This window comes from Moschus berezovskii, chromosome 8 (genome assembly GCF_049115385.1).
Source record: "Moschus berezovskii isolate FMDL1 chromosome 8, NW_MosBer_1.0, whole genome shotgun sequence".
NCBI lineage: Eukaryota > Metazoa > Chordata > Mammalia > Artiodactyla > Moschidae > Moschus > Moschus berezovskii.
The window spans coordinates 97582695-97604015 of NC_142467.1; the positions used below are offsets into that span (position 1 = coordinate 97582695).

Sequence of the window (21321 nt, forward strand, 5' to 3'; positions counted from 1 at the left end):
CTTCCTGCATGGCCTCTCTCTCCCCTTAATCCACTCTGTTCAGGAGATTCAACTGTCCCCTTGCTACAGCAACCTGAACGATGCCCAGAGGGCAGAACTGAACGTTGGCTCCCTCACCCCATCTCATGCAGAGGGACCCCTTCCCAGGACCCTGGTGTGGGGAGGGGCTTTGCCATCAGGTAGTCCTGGAATGAGTCCTGGTTCTGTTAGGGGCTCACTCTGCACTCCAGGCTTTGAATTTTCAGAAGTAGTGAAGACTCACTGTTCAGTGCAGCGGCCCCAAGCCTGGGAAGGAGTTAGGGCATCGCAGGGAGGACTTCGTTGGGGAGACAGATCCTCGGGCCAGCCTCATCCTTGAACTGCTTGCTAGTCGGGGAGATTGATGCCCATCAAACAAACGCACGACTATGTAAGTGCAGGAGGTGAAAACACCTGCAAGGAAGTGAACCAAGACAGGGTGGTCTGTCGAGTCTCTCTCCTAGAGGGTGACCTGAAGAGTGAGATAGAGCCATCCAGGGACGAGTGGGTGTTTCAGGTGGAGCGAAAGGCCTCTGCAGAGGTTGGGAGCAAGCTCAAAGGCCCCTGGGTACCCAAGGCTAGATTCCCTGCACACTTGGCCCCAGGCCGAGTGTTCCAGCTTTATGCCTGTCACCTAGGCAACCTGCACGGCATGGCAACCAGGGGACTGTTCACAGCTTGAGCAGGGGAGCTTCTGGGCAGTCTTCTAAGGTTTCTGAGAGTCTGGCTTCATGGGCCTTTCCAGTACCCCCCTGACATTTTTAACAGGCCTCCCCACAGTGCCCTCAGTTCTCTGGGGTGTCAGCTGGGCTTGGAAGAGCACACTGGAGGTGACAAGGTGTCAAGAGTGCAGGCATTCCAGACCTCAGGAGGAGGAGGAGGGAGGCGGCAGTGAGGCTGGCCTTGGCAGTGGGTAGCCCATCTGATGCAGGCCAGGGAGCCCAGGGCGTGTAGCTGGGACTGTGGGAGCTGTGGGGGCCCCCTCATGCTCGAGGCAAGGGCCTGGGCAGTTTCCAGGGCTGGGCCAGCTCCATCATTGGGTCATCTCCTCTTCCTGTCAGTGGCCTCACCTTCCTTCTGACCAGCAAAGGAGGTGGGGAGAGTGGAGCTTGAGCACTCCATGCCCATTTCACAGATGGGGATGCTGAGGCCTGGCGAGGCCCCAAGTAAGGCTGGAGTGGGGCCAGGCCTGGAACCTGGAGCTCTCGGCTGCTCCTGCTGCCTCTCATCATTTCACCTCCTCTGTCCTGATCTTTCTTTTTTTCTTTCTCCGCCTCCATTCTCCCCTTTAATCCTCTTTGTCTATACTCTGTGCCCCTGTCTACACTCTCACTCCTCCACCTTGTTGCTCTGTCCATCGGTGAATTCACGGACTCGCTCACCGACTCCACCCTCAACCCCACTCGCGCTCCCTGCCTCTGACCACGTTATCTTCTCCATCTATGTTGATTTCATCCTCTCCACCTACACTCCCCGCCACCACCACTTTTCTCTTACCTTTGTCTGCTGGGTCCTGCTCCATCCGTGCTCACCTCTGACGGGCTCCCATCCACATCCTCACCTGTTCCCTTCACCCTGCTTGTCACCTCCTTACCGTGTCTTCCTTATGCTCATCTCTTCCATCACTTTCATGCCTTCTCCGTCTGAATCCGCACACTGCTGTCTTTATTTATTAACACTGCTCGTTCCATCCACGCCCCTGCTGTCCATCCACATGGGCACACCTCCCCTCTGTCCACGCCGCCGACCGTCTCTCTTCTCCATCCGTACCGTCTGTACCCACACTAACTGCCCCCCACCCCCCACCATCCCATCCCCTCGCCATTCCATCATAGGCCATCGACCGCAGCTCTAGCCGAACCTCTTCCTGCCTCGAGAGCTCCTCCTCGTCCCCGCCCACCACCCAGCCGAGACCCACTGTGCAGAAGGTAGTAGGAGGCAGGGGTGGGTGACTCCACTTTGGGGTCCAGAGCTCCCTTGACTCCCCCAAGCCCAGTGGGGTCTGGAGAACCAGGGAAAGGGCACACTGACTCCTTCTGGCCCCTCTCCTCCTGCATGGCCTCCCATTGCTCTAACCCCAAGCCATCGAGCTGCATCCTCCCTGTCACACTGGGGGTACAGCGTGGGTGCCTCTGCACTCCGTGACCCCTGCCCCTGCCCCCAGCTGCTGCATGAGGAGCTAGCCCTGCAGTGGGTGGTCAGCGGCAGTGCTGTGCGTGAAGCCGTCCTGCAGCACGCCTGGTTCTTCTTCCAGCTCATGGTGAGACTCCCTGTTCCCTGCCCGAGAGCAAGGGCCCCTGGAGAGACTCTCTTAAGGGAGAGAAACACCCTGAGATTGCACCTAAGCCCCCTGAGAAATGGCCCCAAGAGACCCCCCACATAGAGATAAGATGCCTAAGGGAATCTCTCCCTGGAGAGCCCCTGAAACTTACCTGAAACCCCCTTCCCTGTGTGAAGGATTCTCCCCCTACTTTTACTGTGACACCATTGAGAAACTCTACCTAGCGAGGAGGCCCACCTCATCCCCAAGAGACAGAAGGAAACTATTGCGATCAGATTTGAACACGCCCCCAGACTCTTCAAGAGGTGCCTTGAACTATTCCTGCTGACTCTAACGCCCCCACCTCAGTCTGGTGGGCCTTGAAGCCCCACCCTTGTTCCTACCGCCCAACTTTGACCCCTGGAGACCAGTTCTAGCCCCACACACGCTCTCTCTGAGCCTCCTACCCGCCTAGCTCGCCCTCACTTAGGCCCCACCCATGGCCTTCTCAGGCCCCGCCCACCGTTCTCGGGCCCCGCCCACACGGTCAGATCCCAGTATCCCTTTTGCCCACCTTTAGCCCACCTCAAGCCATCACTCACAGCCCCCCAAGCTCCACCCCCTTCTGGCGAGCCACCTCCACCTCCACCCCCTATCTTCTCGCTTGGCCCCCAGGTGAAAAGCATGACACTGCACCTGCTTCTGGGTCAGAAGCTGGACACAGCCCGCAAACTCCGCTTCCCTGGACGCTTCCTGGATGACATCGCAGCCCTGGTGGGCTCTGTAGGCCTGGAGGTTATCACCCGCGTCCACAAGGTGAGGGCTGTGGGGCCTCCACGGTGTGTAGGGGGGCGGGGGTGCTGAGGGAAGACATGGAGCCAGCCAGGTGGGGTGCCAATCTGCCCGGTGCTTCCTGGCTACAGGACCACAGATCCCATTCCCTGGATGGGTCTGTTCACTCAATATCTGTTTCTTAAAGCACCAACTGTGTACACAGCCCTAGGCTGGGACAGACCATGGTGACCAAAGCAGACCCAGTCCCTTGCTTTCATGGAGCTGTTAGGGAGAGATTTGAAGGAGGTAAAGGAGCAGTCTGTGTGATAATCCAAGGAAAGCGCATTCTAGGCAGCGGGAACAGCAGTTGCAAAGACCCTGAGGCAGGACCTGCCTCCATTAGAAAGCAGTGAGGAGGTGAGTGGCTGCAGTAGAGTTAACCAAGGACGGGAATGAGATTTGGGGAGGACAGGGAGGTGGCAGGGCAGATCCATTAGCAGTAAGTACTCAGTAAATGGACATTGATATTCTGGGACCTTGACAATTATCCAGACTCTGAACCACTGATTCTAGTGCTCACAGGAGCTGTGCAGACAATAGTAATGGTAATAAAATTGTGTGTTTGTTGAGCACTTGCCGTGTACCTGAATACTTTAGGATCCCATCAATAAACTCTCCCAGCAGCTTCATGAAGTTAGTGTTATTGGTTTCTCCATTTTACTGATGGAGAAACTGAGGCAGAGAATGACTAATAACCTGATATCACATGACTGGGAAGGGGCAGAATGGAGATTTGAACCCTCACCACCAGGTTCAGTTGGGAGAGTAGGGCTTCTGGTGGACCAGAGGGCATGTGCCCACTGGCTGTGGCCAGAATGTTTGATTTTTATTTATAACTTTATTTATTTTGGGCTGTGCTGGGTTTTCATTGCTGCTCGCACCTTTCTTTAGTTTTGGAGAGTGGGGTCTACTCTCTAGTTGCGCTGTGCAGGCTTCTCATTGTTGTGGAACACAGGCTCTAGGGCACGTGGGCTTCAGTAGTTGCGGCACGTGGGCTCCATAGTTGTGGCTCCCAGGCACTAGAGCACAGGCTCAGTAGTTGTGGCGCCCGGGCATAGTTGCTCCCAAGCATGTGGGAATCCTCCCAGATCAAGGATCGAACCCATGTCTCCTGCATTGGCAGGTGAATTCGTAACCACTGAGCCACCAGGGAAGTCTAGAATGTCTGGTTTTCAAAGAGAAAGGGGACTTCTGTATTTGGTGGGAATTTTTCAGATGTTTGAAATGCCTGTCCAGCCCAAGCTGGCTCTTGTGCAATTCCCCATAACCTTTGGGCTGATCTCAAAGGCCTTGACCTGGTTGCACTAAAGTCTCCCTAACAGCTAAGTTCCAGATTACGAGGAAACCCCGCTTCAAGAGGGCTGCAGGGAAGAACAGCACCCTTGAGAAGCAGCTTTGTCACAGCCACTGGGGGTCTTTGGTGACGGGTCCCAGCGGTCATTCCTTCACTGGACATTTATGGAGCATCCAACTATATCAGGCTCCATGCGCCAGGCAGACCCTGTCTCTGCCCTCCTGTGGACTTGGAGCTCAGGCAGGTTTTGTATTTTTGTCTCTGGTTCACAGGACCTGAGAACCCCTGAGGCTAACTTGTGAGGCCATCGGGTAACTCATGAGAACAGGAGGGCAGCTGGGCCTTGAGGCCTCCTTGATGTTCTTCCACTTGCTGGGCACTTCCTGCTCCAGGGCCTTTACTCTTACTGTTCCTTCTTTCTCATCCTTCAGGCTTCCCTTTCTTTTTTTTACTTAATTTGTTTTTGGCTGTGATGGGTCTTCATTGCTGTAAACGAGTTTTCTCTAGTTGCAGCAAGCAGGGGGCTACACTCCAGTTGCAGTGCTCAGGCTTCTCATTGTGGTGACTTCTCTTGTTTTGGCCACCTGATGCAAAGAGCCAATTCATTGGAAAAGAACCTCATGCTGGGAAAAATTGAAGGCAAAAGGAGAAGAGGGTGGCAGAGGATGAGATGGTTAGATAGCATCATCGACTCAATGGACATAAATTTGAGCAAACTCCTGGAGATAGTGAAAGACAGGGGAACCTGAGATGCTGCAGTCCATCAGATCGCAAAGAGTCAGATACAACTTAGCGAATGAACAACTCTTGTTGTGAGCACAGGCTCAATAGTTGTGGAGTATGGGCTTAGTTGCTCCGAAATGCATGGGATCTTCCTGGTCCAGGGATTGAACTTGTGTCCCCTGAATTGGCAGGCAAATGCTTAACCACTGGACCACCAAGGAAGTCCACAGGCTTCTCTTGAAATAGCATTCTGTTAGGTGTCTTTGAAACATGTAGAACTATCTGGAATACTTTTGTTTATCAGGCCAGAGGTCAATTTGCTTGAATATCATCACAAGCGGTTTAAATGTGACCAGAGTTTATTCCTGAGCATAAGTGGGTTGCAGGGAGCTCCACAGTGTGGGCCTGGCCGTCTCAGTTCATCATAGTACCCACCACATCAGGTATTACAAGGTAGTGGGAACAGGAGGACCCACCACATCACTTTTCTTAAATTCCATTGGCCAGAATATGGTCACGTAATTGTTCTCAGTTGCAAGGAAGGCTGGGAAATATAGTCCCTACTCTAACTCTGAGAAAGGGCCCCAATACCTGAGAGAGGATATGGGTGGGGGAGGTTAGCAGCTAGTCTCTGCCATCTGTGTTGTCTTACTGAAGTCTGGTGAGAGAGGGGACTTCCCTGATGGTCCAGTGGCTAAGACTCGGTGCTCCCCATGCAGGAGGCCCAGGGTTTGATCCCTGGCCAGGGAACTAGATCCCACATGCTGCAACTAAGACCCAGCACAGCCAAATGAATAAATACTTATAAAAATACATAAATAAAATCTGGTGAGAGAAGAAAAAATAGTGCCCTCAACAGAGCTGGATGGAGAGTAGACACCTACCTGGGGGGAGGGAGAGGCTAGTCAGAGAGAGGAGGACAGTCAGGAAGGCCAGGAGTCTGGAGCTGAGACAAGGGCGTGTCCAGGAGGCCCAAGGCTTTGGGGCAGTGACCCGGCTCCTGGAGGTCACTGGTGGCCTTGGCGAGAGCCAGGCCCAGGGCAGGGACTGAGGCTAGACGGAGCGGGTGGGCCTAGGCTGACAGGCCGTGTGCCCCCAGGACGCGGAGCTGGCCGAGCGCCTCAACGCCAGCCTGGCCTTCTTCCTCAGCGATCTGCTGTCCCTGGTGGACCGCGGCTTCGTCTTCAGCCTGGTCCGGGCTCACTACAAGCAGGTAGGAGTGGGCATGGTGGGCACGGCGCACCTGCAGGAATGTGAGGGGACTGGCAGTCCTTCGGGGGACGTGGGTGGGGAGTGGGCAGAACCATGTGATGTCACCTGCCAACCCCTCCCCCACAGGTGGCCACACGGCTGCAGTCGGCCCCCAACCCGGCAGTGCTGCTGACCCTGCGCATGGACTTCACGCGCATCCTGTGCAGCCACGAGCACTACGTGACCCTCAACCTCCCCTGCTGCCCTCTGTCGCCCCCGGCCTCGCCCTCACCCTCTGTGTCCTCCACCACCTCCCAGGTGGGCCGGCCTCACTTCCGCCGCCTCTTGACCCGTCAGCCTCTTGCCTTCTAGCCCTCATCTCTGTCCATTTCACACATAGGCCACTGCTCAAGGGATTGACCCCTTCTCTCTGACCCTTCACCTCTGACCCTGCATTCTCAGCAACTTCCCGGGAGGACCAGCTTCTGATTTCTTACTTCTAACTCCCAGACTGGCATTCCATCTGCCATTTCTAAGATCTCTGATTTTGGACTCAACCCCCTGTCATCTCACAGATGAGTTAACCCCGATCTCTCCCCTCTGACCCTTGACCCCCTCATCCCCTGTTTTGTCCCCCATGCTCTCCAGAGCTCCACCTTCTCCAGCCAGGCCCCAGACCCCAAGGTGATCAGCATGTTCGAGCTGAGCGGGCCTTTCCGGCAGCAGCATTTCCTGGCTGGGCTCCTGCTGACGGAACTGGCCCTAGCCGTGGAACCTGAGGCCGAGGGGTGAGTGCAGGCCCTGTCTGGTCCCTCAGGATGGGGAGTAGGGTGCAGGAGCCATGCCCACTCCATCCTGAGCACCTCACTACTTTACAGGGCGTCTCTGCTGCACAAGAAGGCCATCTGTGCTGTCCACAGCCTGCTCTGTGGCCATGACGCCGACCCCCGCTATGCCGAGGCCACCGTGAAGGCCCGGGTGGCCGAGCTGTACCTGCCACTGCTGTCACTCGCCCGGGACACGCTACCACGGCTGCATGACTTTGCTGGTCAGCGGGGCAGGGTGGGGTGGGGCGGGTTCTACCATCTGGGGACCTGATACATCCCACAAGGCTCAGGTTGGGAAAGGTGGGCAAGGAGTTAAAACACGGGTATTAGGGTCAGAGGAGCGGGTTTAAGTTCTGCCACAGGGCCCCAGGAAGGCCTCAAGGTCAGAAAAGGCTCAAGTCAGAAAAAGCGGGCAAGGAGTAAAAAACCTGGGTGTTAGCATCAGAGAAGTGGCTTTAAGTCCTGCCACAGGGCCTCAAGAAAGCCATTAACCTTGCTGAGCCTCAAGTTTCTCACCTGTAAAATGGAGACAGTGGTAGTACCAACTACTCCTAGGATTTTGTGAAAATCTGGGGAGGTGTACTACTGGAATACTGTCAGTGCACGATAAACGGGAGATGACTTATCTTTAGAAAGAGGTGGGAGCAGGGAGAGGTGGGGAACATCAGGGTGAGAGGGCAGTTGGAGCCTTGTGTTCATTGATTTGCACATTGACCAGCACCGGCCATGAGCAAGTGTGCACTGGGGTTGAAGCACACAGACTTGGAATTGGTGGGTTGATGCGCTTTGTCATTTCGGGGAGACTCTCAGTTGTTATCTTTTGATTTTTTTTTTTCCTGCCTCATTTTCTCTCTTCTCTCCTCCTGGGACTCCAATGACACGTATGTTAGACCTTTATGATCCTGTTACGCGTGTCTGCTGTGCTCTGTTCTGCTTTTCACTCTGTTCACTGTCTTGTGCATGAGTTAGGAAACTTTTCACCTGTGTTTGAGCTCACCACCTCTGTCTTCTGCTATGTCTGGTCTTCTGTTAACGCCCTCTGTTGAGTTCCGAATTTCAGATGTTTCATTTTTCACTTGTAATATTTGATGTTTTTTTGTTGTAGATTTCAGCTCTCCGTTGATCTTCTCCATCTTTTTACCCTTGTTTGTGCATCTTTTCTTTATCTGATTTTTAAAAATTTATTTATGTGGTTGCACCGGGTCTTAGTTACAGCATTTGATGTCTTTAGTTGAAGCACATGAACTCTTAGTTGCAGCGTGTCGGATGTAGTTCCTTGACCAGGGATTGAACCTAGACCCCCTGCATTGGGAGTGCGAAGTCTTAGGCACTGAACCACCAGGAAAATCCTCCACTTTGTATTTCAGTGTCCTTGTTTGCTTACTTCAGTATTTGATCATCTCTGTGCGTGCCTGCTTCTGTTGTCTTTTCTCCCCTGTCAATCACATTTTCCTGCCTCTTCACATCTTATGATTTTTTTCTTGTATTTTGGACATTGTGTGTAAAAGGGCCATCAGGACTGAGGCAATGTGCTCTTTTCCCAGTGAGGGTTCGTCTTTCCTTCTCTTAGGCAGATAAGATGAGGGGCTGATCACCTCAATCCAGTCGGAAATCCATGTTAAACTGGGCTGAAGCTTGAGTAAAATTCAGTTGACCTTTTATCTCAGGAATCTCTAGGCTGAGACCTATTCTGTATTTGTTGGTAGCAACTCTCTCTGATGGTACTGTTTTGGGGGCGAGTAGAGAGGATAATCTTTTAAGATCATAGATTTTGGAACCAGACTGTTTAGGTTAAAATTCCAGCTTTACCACTTACCTACTGTGTGACCCCAAGCAAGTAACTTAACCTGTCTTTACCTCAGTCCCTTCTTCCAGAAAGTAAGGATGATGAAAGTACTTATCTCATAGGGTTGTGTTGAAGATGAATGGTTAATATTTTTAAAGTGCTTAGAACACCACCTGATACGTAAGAAATGCCATGTCCGAGTCAGCTGATGCTATAATAATCGCAGCAGCAGTTATTATTATGGTTGTCACCATTGTCATCATCTTTACAATGACTGCTCCTGTGTGTGCACCAGGCCATGTTCTAAGCGTTGAGCATAGAGTGGCCAGAGCAGATAGATATAGTCCAGGCCTTTGTGGATCTTCTTTGCACGATGACTGTATCTGATTGCAAATACAATAAGTAAGCTCTGGGAGTCAGTAACTAGAGACCGCACCCTGGTCTGGGGGGTGGTATCAGGAAAGGCTTCCTTGAGGAGGTGACCTCTAAGTTGAAATTTGAGAAGGAGACAGAACTAACTGAGCTCTCTTGGTTCTCTTGTCCCAGAGGGCCCAGGTCAACGCTCAAGACTGGCCTCTATGCTCGACTCAGATACAGAAGGAGAAGGGGATGTGGGAGGCACCATCAACCCCTCAGTGGCCATGGCCATTGCAGGTGGCCCCCTGGCCCCTGGCTCCCGGGCCAGTATCTCCCAGGGCCCAGTGACGGTGAGTACTGGCCTTGAGCCCAGAGACACCATCTAACATCTGATCATCTTTATGCCTGTGTCTAATGTCTTTTCTCCCTTATCAATCACATCTTCCTACCTCTTCACATGTCTTGTGATTTTTTGTTGTATTTTGGACATCATGTGCCCGATAACCCAGTAATAGAAGTTACGTGATAAAGTACCAGTCGGCCAGTTCTCTGTTAACTATGGAGAAAACGAAGGTCAACTGTCTTCCTTCTGAGCCCCCTGTCCCCTTTCCGGCCCCAGGCTGCTCGCTCAGGCTATGCCCTCTCTGCTGAGTCCAGTCGGACCTTGCTGGTATGTGTGCTGTGGGTCCTGAAGAACGCTGAGCCGGCCCTGCTGCAGCGCTGGGCTGCGGACCTGACCCTCCCTCAGCTGGGTCGTGTCTTGGACTTGCTGTACCTCTGCCTGGCTGCCTTCGAGTACAAGGTTCGAAGGTCGGGCAAGGGACTGGCGCATAGGGGGCAGGTTGAGGACACATAGTGGGGGGGCCTGGAGTGACATGGGCTGGGTGTGAAGGGGTGGACTGTGCACCAGTTGCTGGGGGGAAGGGGTAGACTGTTTCAGTGATGTAAGTTACCAACCAACTGCTCCTGCAGAACTCCAACTGCTTCTCTCAGTTTTGCCTCTGAGAAGTTCCTGATAGAAATCAAGGAATAATAAGAGTCAATGTACCTTTCTCAGTTCCCCGAGTGGCTCAGTGGTAAAGAACCTACCTGCCAGTGCAGGAGACACAAGAGACGTGGGTTTGATCCCTGGGTTGGGAAGATCCCCTGGAAGAGTAAATGGCAATCCACTCCAGTATTCTTGCCTGGAGAATCCCATGGACAGAGGAGCCTGGTGGGCTACAGTCCAAAGGGTCGCAAAGAGTCAGACATGACTTAGCAACTTAGCACATGAGCAGGTGCTGAACCAAAGCAAAAAGGGAAAATTTCCTTCATGAACAGAATCCGGGAGGTGCTGAGAACTTGCTGTAAAGGGGAGGACTGTGTTTGCGAGCACAGGTTCCTGGAGGGATAGGGCCAGAAAAAGCAGACCAGGTGAGCCCACAGAAAGGACAGAGTCACCCTTGAATCTGTTCTCTGCCGTCTCAGGGGAAGAAGGCCTTTGAACGCATCAACAGCCTCACATTCAAGAAATCGCTGGACATGAAGGCCCGACTGGAGGAAGCTATTTTGGGCACCATCGGAGCCCGACAGGAGATGGTGCGACGGAGCCGAGGTGAGAGGAGGGTGTACCCCCACACATGTCCCCACTCAGCGCCTCCCACACTTTGTCCAAGGGTCTCCGAGACGGGAGCCATTCCTGCTGATCTGTCTGACTCACTCTTCCCAGAAGTCCACACATTATCTCTGTACACGTGGCACATGGGTTTCTGTGCTCCCTGTTCACGTCTAAGCGCGTCCACTCCGCAGGCGTCCACATCACCCAGTGTCCTCACAGGGATCCCATATGTGTATCTTTTCGTGGTCATGTGTGTCCTTATGTTTTTGCACATGTGTGAACACCCACCTGTGTGTCTCAGAGAGGAGCCCGTTTGGGAACCAGGAGAACGTGCGCTGGCGGAAGAGCGTCACACACTGGAGACAAACCTCGGACCGTGTGGACAAGTGGGTGTAGACGGGACCTAGTTCACAGGGGTTAGATCAATTTCCAGAGAACTGCTCCCCCAGGGAAGATAAAGGGACAGTGTCCAGCTGTCGGGGGAGGAGTCTGGCCAGGAGAGGCCCTCCCAAGCCCCTCCCATCCCCTCTAGGACCAAGGATGAAATGGAACACGAGGCCTTGGTAGACGGGAACCTGGCAACCGAGGCAAGCCTGGTGGTCCTGGATACACTGGAGATCATTGTGCAGGTATGGCTTGATCCAGCATCTCCATGACCTCTGACCCCACCAAGGGGCCTTGTGATCTCTGACTTCAGAATCCCTCTCCCTCCCTGACTCATAACCACCCCAGTCTCTAAGAGCTGGATTTCTGGCCCACCAGACGGTGATACTGTCAGAGGCCCGGGAGAGCATCCTAGGTGCGGTACTGAAGGTTGTGTTATACAGCCTGGGCAGCGCCCAGAGTGCCCTCTTCCTGCAGCACGGCCTGGCCACACAGCGGGCTCTGGTATCCAAGGTGAGTATCTCTGACAGCCACGCCTCTTAGAGTAACAGTCACTGCCCAGTCACTGAGCACCTGCCTTGTCCCCAGACACACTCCTTAGCCACAGTTTGCAGAGGAATTGAGGATCAGAGTGGCAGAGTTGGTTACCTGGAGTCACACAGCAAGGGCTTAAACTCGCTCAGATGCCAAAGCCTGCTGGTTTGGCCAGAGAAGGCAGAAGAGCCCTGTGCTCCTACCTAAGTCCCCACAGGGAACCATATGAGTCAGAACAGGGAGGGGCTCACTGGTGTCTGTTTCACCTTGGGGGCGGGGGCCAGTTCCCAGAGCTGCTCTTTGAGGAGGACACGGAGCTGTGTGCCGACCTCTGCCTGAGGCTCCTGCGCCACTGTGGCAGCCGCATCAGCGCCATCCGCACCCATGCCAGCGCCTCCCTCTACCTTCTCATGCGCCAGAACTTCGAAATTGGCAACGTAAGTGGGGAACGGGGGGCGTGGTCTGCACAGGGATCCAGGGAGGGCCATTGATTAGGGTTCTTTATTCATTTTTTTTTAATAAGTTGTATTTGGTTACTTATTTTTGCCGGGTTGGGCCATATTCCTGCCCGCGGACTTTCTCTAGTTGTGCACAGGCTTCTCGTCGCAGTGGCTCCTCTTACTGCAGTGTGCAGGCTCTTGGCCTGTGCGCTTTAGGAGTTGCAGCTCGTGGGCTCAGTAGTTGTGGTACATGGGCTTGGTTACCCTGTGGCATGTGGAATCCTCCCAGACCAGGGATCGAACCCGTGTCCCCTGCATGGCAGGCAGATTCTTAACCACTAGACTACCAGGGCAGTCCTGACCAGGGGTCTGGATCAAATAGATGCAAGGCAGAAGGGGAGAGGGGTAATGGCAGCAGGCTGAGAAGGCCCTGCTTGGCGTGAGGATCCAAGGCCCACAGGCAGGCGTGCTTTTCCTCCCGGCCCACCCAGAATTTTGCCCGCGTGAAGATGCAAGTGACGATGTCACTGTCGTCCCTGGTGGGAACAACACAGAACTTCAGTGAAGAGCACCTGCGCCGTTCACTCAAGACCATCCTCACCTATGCCGAGGAGGACGTGGGGCTGCGGGACAGCACCTTTGCTGAGCAGGTGAGCCCCCAGGGCCCCGGCCGCACCTTCCACACCCAGGGTCTTTGCCCCATCCTGCTTGACCCCCGACCCCACCACTTTGGCCACATCACTCCCGGCCCTTCCCCCACTCCAGGTCCAGGACCTGATGTTCAACCTGCACATGATCCTGACTGACACGGTGAAGATGAAGGAGCATCAGGAAGACCCAGAGATGCTTATTGACCTCATGTACAGGTGAGGAGGGCTGGTCGGAACAGTCAGCCATTCACAGACAGGCGAGGGGAGAGGATGGTGGGAGGGAGCAGGTGCGCGTACAGGTAATAAGAGAGACAAGTAAGGATGGACAAGTGATGAGGGACCAGGATAGCAGACAGATGAAGACCAAGGGAGAGGGAAGAGTGGAGCAGTGAGAAGACAGGTGAGGGCACAGTAAGGTAAGGGCAGGTAAATGAGCAAAAAGAAAGGGTACCAGAGGAACATACAGATCGGGATAACAAAGCAGAACGAGGAGAGGTGAGGGAGACGGGTGGGAGAGACAGGTGAGGCGCTCACCCCAAAGGGGTGACAGATCAAGAGAGCACAGTGATTTGGAGGAGAGAGGAGTATTTAGTAAGAAACTGGGGAGTGGGAGGTGGGGGCCCAGGTAATGCAGACAGGGAAGGGAGGGGGCATACAGAAGGGAGGGCCTGAGGCAGACAGGTGGCATGGTTCAGGGTTCCAGGTAAACTGATGAGCAGAAGGACAAGTGAGGGAGTGACACTTGTGAAGGGACGGACAGGTGTGTTGTGGGATAAGTTAGGAGACAGGCGAATAGAGGTGAGACAGGTGAATGGGGTACCGGTGAGGAGATTGGCTGGTCAGTGGGAGACAAGGAGGAGGACTGCTGAGAAGGACAGTAAGTGAGAAGCCAGGTAAGGGGATGGACAGGTGAGACAGGTGAGGGGAGGCATAGGAGAGTGAAGATTCAGGTGAGGAGATCGTCTGGGGTGGATGGACAGGTGAGGGGCAAGCAGGGAGGGGCACCCTCCCACTCCCGTCGCCCTCCCCTGGGCTCTAGGATTGCCCGGGGCTACCAGGGCTCCCCAGACCTGCGGCTGACGTGGCTGCAGAACATGGCGGGGAAGCATGCGGAGCTGGGCAACCACGCGGAGGCCGCGCAGTGCATGGTGCACGCGGCCGCCCTGGTGGCCGAGTACCTCGCTCTGTTGGAGGACAGCCGCCACCTGCCTGTGGGCTGCGTTTCCTTCCAGGTGAGTGGCGGGGGTGGGGGTGTGGCACGTGTGGGTAAAAGACCAGGCTCTGAGCCCCCCTCCCACCCCAGAACATCTCGTCCAACGTACTGGAGGAGTCCGCCATCTCCGACGACATCCTGTCACCTGATGAGGAGGGCTTCTGTTCCGGGAAGCACTTCACAGAGATGGGGCTGGTGGGGCTGCTGGAGCAGGCAGCCGTCTACTTCACCATGGTGAGGCCCAGGGCCTGGGGCAGCGGTGTACTTCTGCTCTTGCTCGCATACCCGCTCCCAGAGATTCCAGATGGAGCTGCTGCGAGGATGCTTTCTGGGTGGGAGACTTGTGGAGGAGAAGGATTTGGGTCCCTCTGAAGCCGCTTTCCTGCCTTTGTCCCCTTAAAACTCTTGGTACATGGGTAAAGCTTGAGTATGTTCAGTGACCATTTTTAAAAAATTTTTATTTTGGTCATGCCTGGAGGCTTTGGGGTCTTAGTTCCCTGACCAGGGATTGAACCCTGGTCCCCTGCAGTGAGAGCGTGGAGTCATAACCACTGGACCACCGGGGAAATTCCTAAAATTCTTTTGTTATGAAAAATTTCAAGAACACATAAAAGAAAGTTGTGTCCCCACCACCCCTCATACCCCGCACCCAAAATCAGTGTCCATCTATGTTTACCATCCTGTTTCAGTTCTTTGCATTGAACCTTCTTTTTTTCCTTTTTTTTTTAAATTTTATTTATTTGTATTTATTTTTTGGTTGTTCTGGGTCTTCATTGCTGCACGAGTTATTCTCTAGTTGTGGTGCATGGGCTTCAATAGTTGTGGCTCCCAGGCTGCAAAGCACAGGCTCAATAGTTGTAGGTGTTGGCCCTGGCCTAGTTACTCTGCGTCATGTGAGATCTTTCTGGATCAGGAATCAAACCCATGTCTCCTGCATTGGCAGGTGGATTCTTTACTACTGAGCCACCAAGGAAGCCCTTAGAGGTTTTTTTGGTGTTGTGTTTCTTATTGTTACTTTGCTGGAGTCTCAGAGACAAAGGCCTTGGGAATAAGCCAGATGGTGGACACAGACCTCGGACAGTCAGCAAATAGCTCGGGACACCTGTTGTGTGCCAAGCTTGATGTTGGCCCTGGCTGGCACTCAGGAGCGCCCATTACCATGTGCCAGCAGGCAGTTGTGTGTGGAGGCCTTAGGCATCATGCCAGAAGGGCTCACATTCAGGTCCTGGTTCTGGGGAGCCCCTCCTGTCTCAGGTTCAATTTCCTATCTGAGGGATGGGGAACAAGAAAATGACTCCTCCTACCAATGAAGGAACATGGATAAAGCATAGATGTACACAGCACCTGGTCCACAGTAGGATGGTGGAGACCACAGAGGATGTCTGTAAGGGCTGAGTGTTTCCTTTCGGCTGGTACCCGATCTGGGGCAGATGCAGTCAGGGTGGGCTTCCTGGAGGAGGTGATAGACGATGGCACCCTGGGGGAGTGGGTAGGAGCGTGGCTGTTCTAGGCAGGAGAGAAGACCAGGGTAGGTGCTGGAAACCCTGACATATCTCCACACCCCCATCCCCAGGGTGGGCTCTACGAGGCCGTGAACGAGGTCTACAAGACCCTCATTCCCATCCTGGAAGCCCACCGCGACTACAAGAAGCTAGCTGCCGTGCACGGCAAACTGCAGGAGGCCTTCACCAAGATCATGCACCAGGTGGGCCCAGGAAGCCCTCCCAGCCCCTGCCCCCAGCCCCAGCCCCTGCTGACCCCTGCCATCCCCAGCTGACTTTGCCCCTTCTCTCTCCCACCACAGAGCTCCGGCTGGGAGGTGAGTGGCCACCTGCCTGCCTCTGGGACCCCCGTGACAACGGGTCAGCAGTGGTCAGGGACCACCAGGGGGCGCTGGCGGAGCACGGCTGCCTGGCCTCAGGGGCTCAGTGGGCGATGACCAATGACGCACCCCCACTACTTCCCCCCGCCCCGGTCCCCTTCCCTGCCCCAGATCTCCAGGGCAGCCTGTGACTCACCCAGCTGGGAGCTCTCTAGTGCCACCCCTCCCTCGGACCGGGCCAGCTTGGTCACTGCCTGAAAGGGGGCCTCGCGCTCCCGCCCTCTCTTTCTTTTTGTCTCTGTCTCCTGGTCTCTTCCCATCCATCTCCCCCGTCTGTCTGCTTGCTTGCTCACTCTGGGTGTCTCATGTCTCCCTGTCTCCTCAGCTTCCCCCAGGATCTCTGCTCATTTGCCATTTCATGTTCCCCCTCTCTGCCTCTCCCCTACTTGGGTCTATTTTTAGGCATCTCCTAGTTTGGGGAGAATTTTCTGGCCAAAGATGGCAGGAACCCAGAGCTAAGGCGGGAGGGCTGGGTGGGGGCCAGGCAGGGCAGGCGGGTCTCCTCCCTCCCCGGATCTCCCTACCCATAGAATGATTGTCATTGGGCTGCATAACCAGGACCCTGGGGGTTGGGGGCTCTGACCTCTGACCTCTGCAATGACTTTATCTCTCTGCCCCTGGCTCCCACCGCCCTCTCCTGGTGCCCACCCCACCCTACCTGGATCCGCTTTGGTGAGTGAACATGAGCCACCCCCGTCCTTCCTGGTGGTGGGTCATCTACCTAGGGTGGGAGGAGGGGGTGTCTCTCTTTCCAAACTTAGATCAGGGAGGGGAGGGGATGCCCTGGAACAAGGGAGCCAGAGCCTCTGTCCCAGAGCAAGAGACAACCATGACTTCCTTCAGCCACGTGTGCATTTATTGAGCACCTACTGTATACCCGGGGCTCCCAGGTGGCACAGTGGTAAAGAATCTGCCTGCCAAGGCAGGAGACGCGAGTTCAATCTCTGGGTCGGAACAATCCCCTGGAGAAGGAAATGGCAACCCACTCTAGTATTCTTGCTTGGGAAATCCCATGGACAGAGGAGCCTGGCGGGCTGCAGTCTCTGGGGTTGCAGGGAGTCAGACATAACTTAGCAGCTAAACAACAACTATATACCCAGCCCCACAGACATTGAGAAGCGACTTGTGAGCAATAGAGCCCTGTTCCTCGTTGAGTATTGAGATTCATACTCTGAAGAACTGCATGGGGCGAGAGGGAGAACCAGAAACTCAGGGTTTGTGTTCAATGAGAATAAAGATTGAGGGAGCAGCAGATAGGCTGGGGAAAAAGAGTCAGGGTGTGGGCAGTGGACAGTCGGCCAGGTCCATATCTCTGCCTGTGATGTGATGTTCTTGGGGTCCCCCAGTCCTCCACCCATGCCCCCATCTTCTGCACATGGGGCTGGAGGACACGTGTCTTTGGGGTAGGGGCCTCCCAGTGAATAGTAGCTCTCCCACAGCCCCAGCGCGTGTTTGGGACATATTTCCGCGTGGGCTTCTACGGCGCCCGCTTTGGTGACCTGGACGAGCAGGAGTTCGTGTACAAGGAGCCGTCCATCACGAAGCTGGCTGAGATCTCACACCGGCTGGAGGCACGTCCTGGCGGTGGGGGTTGGACAGGGCACTGGGCCGCCCTGGGGCTGGGTAGGGGCTGCAGCTGTGTGGCCCTGAGTCAGCCCTGTGTCCCCAGGAGTTCTACACGGAGAGGTTCGGGGAGGATGTAGTCGAGATCATCAAAGATTCTAACCCTGTGGATAAGACCAAGCTGGACCCACAGAAGGTGAGGGCTTCCGACCATCCTCCCAGGATCCCCCAAATCCTATATTCAGAGACTCCATGTACCACATCCTGTGGCCCCTCAAATCCTATTTCTCTAGGAAACTCCAAAGCTTGTCTCTCTCAGGGACCTCAAAATCCTATTCCTCAGGGATTCCCATATATCCAGATGAGATGTGAAAGCGTTAGTTGCCCAGTCATGTCTGACTCTTTGCAACTCCATGGACTGTAGCCCACCAAGCTCCTCTGTCCATGGGATTCTCCAGGCAAGAATACTAGAGTGGGTAGCCATTTCTTTCTCCAGGGGATCTTCCCAACCCAGGGATTGAGCCCTGGTCTCCTGCATTGCAGGCAGATTCTTTACAGAGCCACCAGGAAAGCCCCAGATGAGACATAGGGAGACCTGAGAACCGAAATCCCTGAGAACCCAAAGCCGGCAGACCCAGGGAGGCTCAACCCCTTTTCTACAGGGATGGGGCCCCTGCGGGAGGCCGGCAAACCCCAGATGTGTGTGTTGGGGCTGAAACCCTTACCCCTGGACCCTGCACCCCAGGCCTACATCCAGATCACATACGTGGAGCCGCACTTTGACACCTATGAGCTCAAGGACCGGGTGACCTACTTTGACCGCAACTATGGGCTGCGAACCTTCCTGTTTTGCACACCCTTCACGCCGGACGGGCGTGCTCACGGTGAACTGCCGGAGCAGCATAAGCGCAAGACACTGCTGAGCACGGCCCACGCCTTCCCCTACATCAAGACCCGAATCCGTGTTTGCCATCGGGAGGAGGTGGGTGGTCAGGGGCGGCCTGGGGAGTGGGGAGGTGAAGAGACCCCAGACCAAGGGAGGCAGACTTAAATTCCCAAATTCCAACCTCCAGACCCTAGTCGGCAGACTTAAACCCCTCTCTCCAGACCTCGCTGACCCAAGTCTGGACTAGAACCAGACCAGAGTTAGCAGCAGCACACCAAAATCAGCTGAACCTTGACCCTCACCCGCCAGACCCAGGCAGGCAGGACCCCCCAGACCCAGTTCCTCACACTGCCTTTTGGACCCCTGTGAGGCCCCAGCCGGTGGCGCATGCCCATCCCTACCCCACAGACGGTGCTGACCCCAGTGGAGGTGGCCATCGAGGACATGCAAAAGAAGACTCGGGAGCTGGCCTTCGCCACTGAGCAGGACCCTCCTGATGCCAAGATGCTGCAGATGGTGCTGCAGGGCTCTGTGGGGCCCACCGTGAACCAGGCACGGCCGGCGGGGGAAGCAGGCTGCCCAAAGCCCCACCGGGGGCAGGGGGTGGTGGTGTGCAGACGGCCTCATGAACCCCTGTCACCCCACAGGGACCTCTGGAGGTAGCCCAGGTGTTTCTGGCTGAGATCCCAGAAGACCCCAAGCTCTTTAGGCATCACAACAAGCTGCGGCTCTGTTTCAAAGACTTCTGCAAAAAGTAGGCCTGACCCCATCCCCAGACAGGGCCCCTCTAACCAACCCCCCATTATGACTCTCTGCCTACCTGACTACCCAGTACAGCCAGTCTATCAACTGATCCCCCTTTATGGCCTCTCTGACTTCCATTAAGTCATGTCCACCATCAGTGACTCAGTGGACATGAGTTTGAGCAAGCTCCAGGAGATAGTGAAGGATAGGGAAGCTTGGCATGCTGCAATCCATGGGGTTGCAGAGAGTCAGACACGACTGAGCAACTGAACAACAATATATCCACCTATCAGACCCCGATTATCACTCCTCTGCATGACTGACCCAGCTCATGGCCTCCTCACCTCATTTTTTAATCTTTTTTCTTTTTTCGGTTGCACTGGGTCTTCATTGCTGCACGCAGGCTTTCTCTAGTTGTGGCAGGTGGGGGTTACTCTGTTGCGGTGTGTGGGCTTCTCATTGCGATGGCTTCTCGTTGCGGAGCATCGGCTTTAGGGCCCACTGGCTTCATCAGTGGCAGCACGTGGGCTCAGTCATCGCGGTGTGCCGCTCTACAGCGCGTGGACTTCAGTAGTTGTGGCGCCTGGGCTTAGTTGCTCCAAAGCACGTGGAATCTTCCCAGACCAGGGATCAAACCCAGGTCCCCTGCATTGGCAGGCGGATTCTTTACCGCTGAGCCATCTGATCCTCAGGTGTGAGGATGCACTGCGGAAGAACAAAGCCCTGATTGGGCCGGACCAGAAGGAGTACCATCGGGAACTGGAGCGCAACTATTCCCGCCTGCGGGAGGCTCTGCAGCCTTTGCTCACCCAGCGTCTGCCCCAGCTGCTGGCACCAAACACAGGCGGCCTCAGGTGCCTAACCCGAGTCCCCCACCCACCACCACCACCCCGCCCACCCCAGAGAGAGCGAGATGGGGCAGGCAAAGCCCGGCAGAGTGTGGGGACTGCCATACATGTGCCCATCAACACGGGTGCTCGGGTCTTTGCACATGCGTGTGAATACTTGCACATGTACATAATATTCAAGCTCTAAGCCACCATTTCTGATCCTGGCCAGGTTATTTCTCAGGAGTGTGACTTCATTTTTCTGAGCCTCAGTTTCCTCATCTGTCAAATGGGTATGATTCATATCTCCAGTGGTGGATTCTATGAAGGAATCTCCAGTTCCACGGCTGGATCAGAACCAACGTTAAAGGAACCAGGATGACCATAGAAGGATCTTAGGAGGGGGAGGGGGAAGAGGGGAAGGAAAGTAGTGGGAGGAAGAGGAGGTGATGGCTGGAGAGCATTATGGAGTTGGGGACCATCTGGCCGTGTTGATTCATTCCTCCCTCCCCCAGGAACTCTTTGAACAGAGCAAGTTTCCGGAAGACTGACCTCTGAGCCCACAGGGCCTGAAGCCACTCCTAGAGGAACCAGGACCCTGGCCTCAGCTACCTGTGCCTTCCTGACAGTCTCTTCCACTGCCCACTTGGCTGTGAGGCGACCACATCGTGCACGGGGCTGGGCCCTCTGTTCCTCTGTTCTCGTCTGTGTGCACTGATGCTTCTTGTCTTTTCTAATTTAAAATGGTTTTTGTAAACAGCCTGTGTGGTGTGGTCCCTGGGGGTGCTGGGTCCCAGGTTGCATACTCGACCTAATTGTTGAAGGACACTGAGAACTAGTTGGGTGCAACAGATAGCAGTGACGACCCATGCAAATTCCTGCCCTTGTAGAGCTGACATTCTAGTGGGGAAGGCAACACACAAGTAACAATGTCATGTGTGTTCATGGGGAATAATAGTGACATTTGTTAAACCCTTGCCCAGAGCCCAGACCTGTATAATTGCCTCCCAGAAAGACACTGTCCCATCTATGGGCCTGGCTGCATGAGGGACAGACTGCTTCACGGTTACAGAATCGTCTCAACACCACTGTCGGGCAGGCAGCATTCTTATCGCGGCTTACAGATGGGGAAACTGAGGCAGCCAGTAGTTAGAGGCTTGGTGGTGTTGAGATTGGAAATCAGGTCTGGCTGGCCATGGAGCCCAGGCCTTGGCTGAGGTCTGCGGCCTCGCGCTGACCCACCCCTCCCTTCCCGCCCCGCGGTGGTCACGTCACAGTGTACCAAGCCTGCGCTGGGCGGCTGGGGGAGGG

At 54.9% G+C, this 21321-nt stretch overlaps 1 protein-coding gene across 6 annotated transcripts in view; it reads left to right on the forward strand.

The window, feature by feature from the left end:
• DOCK6 (dedicator of cytokinesis 6) overlaps window positions 1-20770 on the forward strand; it is a 48196-nt gene extending 27426 nt beyond the window's left edge. For 4 of the 6 annotated variants that reach the window (XM_055428658.2, XM_055428662.2, XM_055428660.2 and 1 more), the window contains 27 exons: window positions 1854-1946; window positions 2183-2278; window positions 2954-3094; window positions 6229-6342; window positions 6468-6638; window positions 6969-7108; window positions 7199-7368; window positions 9480-9640; window positions 9910-10092; window positions 10758-10884; window positions 11189-11273; window positions 11420-11516; window positions 11650-11784; window positions 12090-12242; window positions 12737-12895; window positions 13011-13111; window positions 13935-14127; window positions 14199-14342; window positions 15682-15813; window positions 15913-15927; window positions 17436-17561; window positions 17660-17749; window positions 18299-18535; window positions 18848-18991; window positions 19087-19193; window positions 19876-20037; window positions 20526-20770. In XM_055428658.2, coding sequence (XP_055284633.1) covers window positions 1854-1946; window positions 2183-2278; window positions 2954-3094; window positions 6229-6342; window positions 6468-6638; window positions 6969-7108; window positions 7199-7368; window positions 9480-9640; window positions 9910-10092; window positions 10758-10884; window positions 11189-11273; window positions 11420-11516; window positions 11650-11784; window positions 12090-12242; window positions 12737-12895; window positions 13011-13111; window positions 13935-14127; window positions 14199-14342; window positions 15682-15813; window positions 15913-15927; window positions 17436-17561; window positions 17660-17749; window positions 18299-18535; window positions 18848-18991; window positions 19087-19193; window positions 19876-20037; window positions 20526-20568 — 3519 coding nt within the window. In that variant the 3' untranslated portion in view covers window positions 20569-20770. Of the gene's footprint in view, window positions 1-1853; window positions 1947-2182; window positions 2279-2953; window positions 3095-6228; window positions 6343-6467; window positions 6639-6968; window positions 7109-7198; window positions 7369-9479; window positions 9641-9909; window positions 10093-10757; window positions 10885-11188; window positions 11274-11419; window positions 11517-11649; window positions 11785-12089; window positions 12243-12736; window positions 12896-13010; window positions 13112-13934; window positions 14128-14198; window positions 14343-15681; window positions 15814-15912; window positions 15928-17435; window positions 17562-17659; window positions 17750-18298; window positions 18536-18847; window positions 18992-19086; window positions 19194-19840; window positions 20038-20525 lie in introns of those variants that run through there. The other 2 variants (XM_055428661.2, XM_055428663.2) reach the window with 2 other exon arrangements.
• Window positions 20771-21321: the final 551 nt, after the last annotated feature.